The sequence below is a fragment of the Coregonus lavaretus genome (assembly GCF_964263955.1).
Source record: "Coregonus lavaretus genome assembly, chromosome: 12".
NCBI lineage: Eukaryota > Metazoa > Chordata > Actinopteri > Salmoniformes > Salmonidae > Coregonus > Coregonus lavaretus.
This window is the reverse complement of record NC_139999.1, coordinates 37,356,259-37,364,361: the sequence shown is the minus strand read 5'-3', so window position 1 is coordinate 37,364,361 and position 8,103 is coordinate 37,356,259. Positions and strand designations below refer to the sequence as shown.

The following is an 8,103-nucleotide window of genomic DNA, read 5'->3' as shown; positions in this document are numbered from 1 at the left end:
TGAAGACAGGACATTTAATTCCCCAATGCTCTATTTTCCACCATTTTGTTTTCTCTTGTCCTAAAACCGGTTACCAAAACTGTTACATATCGTTATTTTTTTTACTCCCATTGTTTACCCCCCAATCGTGCATCTCTAGTTAAAGTAAGCGCACAACAATATGCCTATTATTTTAGAGGGCAAATCAACCGGAATTAATCAGTATTTGTGTCTCGGTCTGTCTACAGAAACATGCATTTATTCTGCCGAGCCACAAGGCGGCGTGTGTTCTATAGATCTTCAGTTATCCGACTGAGAACTTGTTTGTTTTTTTAAACTAGCCAGTTAGCTAGCTATCTTAGCCAAAGTCTAATTGTTTTGTTTTCAAAATTATTAGCGAGACTTGCTTTATTATAGCTTGCTGGGTGCTTCACATTGTAAAGCTACTCACTCTCTCGTCATCATGGACGAGGAATATTACGAAAGGAATATTGGAGACTGGGATGGTCCGGATGGCAATGTAAGTATAATCTGTACAATGTAGCTAGTGAATGTACAATGTTACAACAAAATTGTAACGTTAAGGGAGCTAGCTCTATATTGTTGCTGACTGTTGATTCATTGCTTGACAGACAAATCGCAAATGTATATGGTGATTGCTACAATCTTAGGATGTTCCTTCCTTGGCTGAAGTGATGTGACTTTCATCTAGCAGGACGACTATGTTGAAGGGGAGAACGATGGTAAAGTTCAGGAGGACTGCCTACAGAAGTTCTCCAGCAGAGATTACATCATGGAGCCTGCTGTCTTCAACACCCTCAAAACGTAAACACATTATTGCATTTGTGTGTGTCTAGTAGTGTGTGAAGAGTCAAACCATTTCCTGAAGAGACTTCTGTTTCCACAGATATTTCCAGGCTGGTGGCTCCCCTGAACATGTCATCCAGCTCCTGTCAGAGAACTACTCAGCTGTGGCCCAGACTGTCAACCTGCTGGCAGAGTGGCTCATCCAGATGGGTAAACAACACTGGACTGAGCTGCAAATGGCACCCTATTCCCTATGTTTTGGGCCGTTTGGGACCAAGGCCTGGACTCGTCCACAATCACTGAAAATGTGTTTTGGTTTCTCACACTGTTTGAGACACACAGCCCATCTTTCTGTGTATTTCAGGTGTAGAGCCAGCTCAGGTGCAGGAGCGGGTAGAGAATCACTTGAAGAGTCTCCTGATCAAGCACTTTGACCCCCAGAAGGCAGACTCCATTTTTACTGTGGAGGGAGAGGTGAGATCTCTGTCGCCAGTGATAGACAAACTACTAATGCTTTGGAAGTGACAGATGGCTGAAAAGTGGCGATCTCCTGCTTGCTTGCTGTTTTTTCCCACTCTTACTGTATTTTTTCACTCTTACTGTTGTTTCCCTCAGAGGATAGTCGTAACCCTATAGTATACAGAGTAACCCTGTCCTTCTGTGTTTGTTCAGACTCCTGCCTGGCTGGAACAGATGATCGCCCACACCACCTGGAGAGACCTTTTTTACAAGCTGGCCGAGGCCCACCCTGACTGTCTGATGCTCAACTTCACTGTCAAGGTACTGATGATCACCCAGCAGTTAATACCTTATATAATTATGGGTCAAACAGTGCCATGTTTCTCCTCTCCTTGCTGACTGTGTGTGTGTGTGTGTGTGTGTGTGTGTGTGTGTGTGTGTGTGTGTGTGTGTGTGTCCTCAGCTCATCTCAGACGCAGGCTACCAGGGGGAGATCACCAGTGTGTCCACGGCTTGCCAGCAGCTGGAGGTGTTCTCCAGGGTCCTGAGGACCTCTCTGGCCACGCTGCTGGATGGAGGAGAGGATAACCTAGAGAAGAACCTGCCAGAATTCGCTGTGAGTCTCACCCAGCCACATGCAGATTGTGGGCCTGTAGAGAAGGATTGCTGATCTCGGATCAGGTCCCCCCTGTCCATATATTTATATTGATTAGGATGTAAAAGTCAATACTGATTATAGTTCAGCACTCCTACTCTGAGTCACTTTATGAATACCGGCCCTGTTGTTCCCAAGAATAAGATCTAGGCCTATCTGTCATTCTCACTCAATACAAAATCCTTGGTTTGATGGTTTTGAAAATGTGATGTATTTGAGGTTTTGATTCATTTGAAAGCGATCCTACAATATGGAATTGCATGGACATGGGTAACACAACATGATATTACAGGCTACCTGTCTTTTGGCATGAGTGTCTCTGTTGGTGTGGTTGGTTTGGAGCTGAACTGTTCTCTCCTCCTTTTCTGCATTCCACAGAAGATGGTGTGTCACGGGGAGCACACATACCTGTTTGCCCAGGCCATGATGTCCATCATGTCTCAGGAGGAGCAGGGGGGGTCGGCCATGCGCAGGATCGGCCAGGAAGTACAGAAGTCTGCACATCAGAGGTATCCTGTCCTTTACATGATTTTTCCAGCATTGACTTATCTTGGCTCTTATAAACAGCAAAGGCCGTTGACGAATGTCATCCATCTTGGCAGCATTTTGCCAGAATTACATATTGATTAGAGGAAATGTACAGTACCAGTCAAAAGTTTGGACACACCTACTCATCCAAGGGTTTTTCTTTATTTTTACTATTTTCTACATTGTAGAATAATAGTGAAGACATCAAAACTATGAAATAACACATATAAAATCATGTGTTAAACAAATCAAAATATATTTTAGATTCTTCAAAGTAGCCACCCATTGCCTTGATGACAGCTTTGTACACTCTTGGCATTCTCTCAACCAGCTTCACCTGGAATGCTTTTCCAACAGTCTTGAAGGAGTTCCCACATATGCTGAGCACTTGTTAGATGCTTTTCCTTCACTGCGGTCCAACTCATCCCAAACCATCTCAATTGGGTTGAGGTCGGGTGATCGTGGAGGCCATGTTATCTGATGCAGCACTCCATCACTCTCCTTGGTCAAATAGCCCTTACACAGCCTGGAGGTGTGTTGGGTCATTGTCCTGTTGAAAAACAAATGACAGTCCCACTAAGCGCAAACCAGATGGGATGGCGTATCGGTGCAGAATGCTATGGTAGCCATGCTGGTTAAGTGTGCCTTGATGTCTAAATAAATCAGACAGTGTCACCAGCAAAGCACCATCACACCTCCTCATCCATGCTTCACGGTGGGAACCACACATTTTGGAGATCATCCGTTCACCTATTCTGCGGCTCACAAAGACACGGCGGTTGGAACCATACATTTCAAATTTGGACTAATCCACCAGTCTAATGTCCATTGCTTGTGTTTCTTGGCCCAATCAAGTCTCTTCTTCTTATTGGTGTCCTTTAGTAGTGGTTTCTTTGCAGCAATTCGACCATGAAGGCCTGATCCACGCAGTCTCCTCTGAACAGTGGATGTTGAGATGTCTGTTACTTGAACTCTGTGAAGCATTTATTTGGGCTGCAATTTCTGAGGCTGGAAACTCTAGTGAACGTATCCTCTGCAGCAGAGGTAACTCTGGGTCTTCCTTTCCTGTGGCAGTCCTCATGAAAGCCACTTTCATCATAGCGCTTGATGGTTTTTGCGACTTCACTTGAAGAAACTTTCAAGTTCTTGAAATTTTCCAGATTGACTGACCTTCATGTCTTGAAGTATTGATGGACTGTTGTTTCTCTTTGCTTATTTGAGCTGTTCTTGCCATAATATGGACTTGGTATTTTACCAAATAGGGATTATCTTCTGTATACCAAACCTATCTTGTCACAGCACAACTGATTGGCTCAAACGCATTAAGAAGGAAATAAATTCCACAAATTAACTTTTAACAAGGCACACCTGTTAATTGAAATGCATTCCAGGTGACTACCTCATGAAGCTGGTTGAGAGAATACCAAGAGTGTGCAAAGCTGTCATCAAGGCAAAGGGTGGCTACTTTGAAGAAACTCAAATATAAAATATATTTTGATTTGTTTAACACTTTTTTGTTTACTACATGATTCCATATGTGTTATATCATAGTTTTGATGTCTTCACTATTATTCTACAATGTAGAAAATTGTAAAAATAAAGAAAAACCCTTGAATGAGTAGGTGTCCAAACTTTGGATTGGTACTGTATTTAATTTAATTGATTCCTGCGTTTTGTAAAATTATTTTATTATTATTTGTAAAATTCAGTGTTACAATAAACATTGAGTGAGCAGCTTTGTGGAACAGGCTGTGTAATGAAATTATGGTCTCAACTATCACACTCTCAACTGAATGGGTATTGTAATATTGTATGGTAGCTAATTTTATTACAGTCTATATGTTCCTCCAGGAACAAAGCGGTTTAAGTACGTAAGTTCATTTGAGTGTTTTACTGTTCCTTGTGATGTTGTTTTAATTTCAGGGGCCATGATGCCAGTCAGATCACTCTGGCATTGGGCACAGCAGCAGCCTACCCTCGAGCCTGCCAGGCCCTGGGCGCAATGCTGTCCAAAGGGGCACTCAACCCTGCCGACATCACTGTGCTCTTCAAGATGTTCAGCAGCATGGACCCACCTCCCGTAGAGCTGGTTAGTGTGGAGCATCAAGCCACTTTATAAACTCTAACCTAGGTTGCGCCCCAAATGGCACCCTATTCCCTATATAGTGCAGTACTTTTGATCAAAAGTGGCGCACTACATATGGAATAAGGTGCTATTCTCCAAGTTAAATAGATGGAGGGATATTTTCAACGGCCTTGCATGTTGGACGTGACAATAAATGTGACAATAAACACAAACAGATGTGGGACTAGGCTAGCCTTACCAAGATGCTAAACAGAGAATTGCTTGTCTTTCAGCTGTTGCTATTGTCTTTTGAGATGGAGTGGGTGAAGTATTTTCTGTTGTCTCTTCAGATCCGAGTGCCTGCGTTCCTGGACCTGTTCATGCAGTCGCTGTTCAAGCCAGGCTCAAAGATCAACCAGGACCATAAACACAAATACATTCACATCCTGGCCTACGCTGCCAGTGTGGTTGAAACATGGAAAAAGGTACCAGAAACAAAAACATCCTTGACATAAATCCCTCATACTAGCAAGTTTATCAGATTTTCTGTCGTAGCTCATACGTGTGTGCAAAATGTGAAATGTTTTTTTTACCGGTATGTGAGAATATTTTATTCAATGACACGTTGTTTTTTCCCCAAGTAAAAACATCCAGATAACAGTATGGCTCTCTTTTCATCCATCCACAGAACAAGCGAGTGAACATCAACAAGGACGAGCTCAAGTCCACCTCCAAGGCTATTGAGACGGTCCATAACCTGTGTTGCAATGAGAATAAAGGAGCCACAGAACTGGTGGCTGAGCTCAGCACCCTGTACCAGTGCATCCGGTGAGCCCAGCAGCCAACCTAATGAGCCCATGGGTCTCCAATATGTAGCTAACAGGATTCCAAGAATGTAATTGGTTACCACTGTCGATTGAGACTTCCTTTGGGTGACCATCGTCACTATGTCCATTTTCAGGTTCCCAGTTGTTGCCATGGGGGTACTGAAGTGGGTTGATTGGACGGTCTCTGAGCCCCGCTACTTCCAGCTCCAGACAGACCACACCCCTGTCCACCTAGCACTTTTGGACGAGGTAGGGGTTGCGCTTTTCCTCTGGTTGAGGGAGGATTTTGTTGTGGTATTATGGTATACTCACAGTACCTGTGATATGTGAGTCCCAAATGGCACCCTATTACCTATATAGTGCACTACTAATGCCCTATGTGCCCTGGTCGATAGTAGTGCACTATATAGGAAATGGGGTGCCATTTGGAACGGATCAAAGTAGTGCACTATATAGTGAATCGGGTGCCATTTGGGACGCACACACAGATTGTGCCTTTAACTGTCATTCTTGGAATTGTTTTGGTGGTTAAAGACTAGGGCCAGGTTTCAATCCAATCACCCCTTTTCAACTATGCACCATTTAAAGGCAATGTTACCGCAGTCGCAGAGATCGCGTTCAAAGTAAACGCTGCAGATGTCGGCTCAATCGGAAATTACCTTTAAACATTAACCGCACTACAACGCGGATCTTCTGCAGTCCGGATTGAGTCCTGGCCTTGGACTGATCCCCAATCAGGTGTTAAGGACAGAGAGTAATGAGAACATCATGTTTGTTTTTATTCCCCAGATCAGCACCTGTCACCAGCTCCTGCACCCACAGGTCCTCCAGCTACTGATCAAGCTATTTGAGACAGAACACTCCCAGCTCGATGTCATGGAGCAGGTGTGTGTGTGTTTTGCATGCGTGCGTAGGCTTAATCTGAGCCCATGCAATCACCCCATAGACTTTCAGTGGATTACTTCTTAGCTGACTGTATGAGTGTTGTTGTCCCTGTCAGATGGAGCTGAAGAAAACCCTGTTGGATCGTATGGTCCACCTGCTGAGTCGAGGCTACGTGCTGCCTGTGGTCGGATACATCCGCAAGTGCCTGGAGAAGCTCAACACGGACATCTCTCTCATCCGCTACTTTGTAACAGAGGTAAGGCCCACTTTGAGCCAGAAATGACTGGCACTGAGGTCCCATTTAAAGAGAAGTGAAACATAAAAAAAAAATCATCCAGCACCTGATCGGTCCAACGTAGTTGCGCTTGACGAATTGGTAGTGGAATATTTATATTTCTGTTTGCCCTATCAGGTGTTGGATGTGATTGCCCCTCCGTACACGTCAGACTTTGTCCAGCTGTTCCTGCCCATCCTGGAGAATGACAGCATCGCTGGCACCATCCGCACAGAGGGAGAACACGATCCTGTTGCTGAATTCATAGGTCAGTCTCTTATACCATGTTTTTCATGGCCCAAAACTATCTACATATTGATTATATGACTAAATATAATTATCTTTCTGCTCTGTTTCAGCTCACTGCAAATCCAACTTCATCATGATGAACTGAGAATGACGCTGGTGGGTCTACCTTGGATGAGGATATAGCGGGAAGACCAGGGAGGGGCAGATGCTCTTGGTTATGAGCCAATCATCCCTGGACGTGTTCTGCTCTGGACTGGTGGACGAGGAATGGAACATTGTCAAATTTGAGGCAATTTGCATATAGACTTTGACCTTGCGATTGAGTTCTTTTCAAATGTGGCGTAAACACAAATTACTTTGAGAATTAAAAGGATGTAGTAGTGTATCATTGCTTATCACAGTTAATAAGTGTCTGGGGGTTTGAGGAGAACTTGTTTTACAGTGCAGCTCCATCATTGGTTTCATTGTAGTTTCCATTGGTATGTGCCAAGGTTTCACTGTCCATTTTCTGTTGCTTTTTATAAATGTTAAAATATGACTGACTGCTCAAAAGGTTTGTTGAAATTTGCACTCTAAAGGTTGGGCCTGTTTCATAGTTCCCCTTTTCAATTTGACAAGAATCTTGACACAAATCTTGGTTTTATTAGTGTCACACCTAGTGACAGTTAATTGTACATTGGTAAGTGTAGATCACCTGTGTATTTATACGACAAGACAATGAGTTCCATTCATCCACCATTCTGCATCATTTCCTTTGAGGTGGTTCAAGGAAAGTTAAAGTTTCAGAAAATTAATCAAATATCAAAACAAGTTTCCATCTGGCCTCTATTCAAGCACATCACTAGTGCCAACACATTGCACAATTTCTGATGTTAGTAGAGATCACATTTGCGAAAAACGCAATGGAGGAAGACAAGCGTAAATTACCTTTAAAAAGTAAAGTGCATTGAGATTGATGGAGCAATTTCAGTGCCAACAGAAATTGTATTTTAAATTCCATAATTTTGGATTTGAATTTAATATTTTTGAATTTGTAATGCAAATTCTATCATTTAATTCATAAATTGAACTTGTATTTCATGATTTAGAAGGGAGTCACAAAAACCACAATTTGGCCCCCATAAGAAAACAGTTGAATAGCCCTACTAAGGATATCCTTTCCACTCCCTATTAAATCTTGCTCTTGTGACTGACCTGGGTTTGAGCCAGTTCTCCTGCATGTCAAGACTGTAAGCCCACTTAGCTTCCTGAACTCATCCCTACGGGCTTTAGCGAACACAAGTCTTCAAGTCTCCAGCAAGGTTACTCATTAAATGAGTGTGGTTCATCAAACCACCTCACATTTCACCCCCCTTTGACCTCATACTCAGATCAC

At 43.2% G+C, this 8,103-nt stretch overlaps 1 protein-coding gene across 2 annotated transcripts; it reads left to right on the top strand.

Annotated features, from left to right (window-relative positions):
* Positions 1-252: 252 nt before the first annotated feature.
* LOC311138450 (negative elongation factor C/D-like) lies at positions 253-7,266 on the top strand. 2 transcript variants are annotated; one of them, XM_084173131.1, is made up of 15 exons: positions 253-499; positions 695-804; positions 887-996; positions 1,151-1,260; positions 1,459-1,566; positions 1,709-1,861; positions 2,279-2,409; positions 4,352-4,517; positions 4,844-4,978; positions 5,182-5,321; positions 5,455-5,569; positions 6,110-6,205; positions 6,321-6,461; positions 6,618-6,747; positions 6,839-7,266. In XM_084173131.1, exons 1-15 carry the CDS (start codon positions 443-445, stop codon positions 6,871-6,873), a joined length of 1,737 nt encoding a protein of 578 aa, XP_084029257.1. In that variant the 5' UTR covers positions 253-442; the 3' UTR covers positions 6,874-7,266. The 2 variants fall into 2 exon arrangements, with proteins under 2 accessions (XP_084029257.1, XP_084029256.1); XM_084173130.1 differs by having other exon boundaries at positions 272-499; positions 692-804.
* The last annotated feature ends 837 nt before the right edge of the window (positions 7,267-8,103 follow it).

Coding starts and splice junctions, on each gene's coding strand:
- LOC311138450 (XM_084173130.1), top strand. CDS start 443: ATGGACGAGGAATATTACGAAAGGAATATTGGAGACTGGGATGGTCCG. Junction 1,261..1,458: donor TTTTTACTGTGGAGGGAGAG/GTGAGATCTCTG, acceptor GTGTTTGTTCAG/ACTCCTGCCTGGCTGGAACA. Junction 4,979..5,181: donor TGGTTGAAACATGGAAAAAG/GTACCAGAAACA, acceptor ATCCATCCACAG/AACAAGCGAGTGAACATCAA.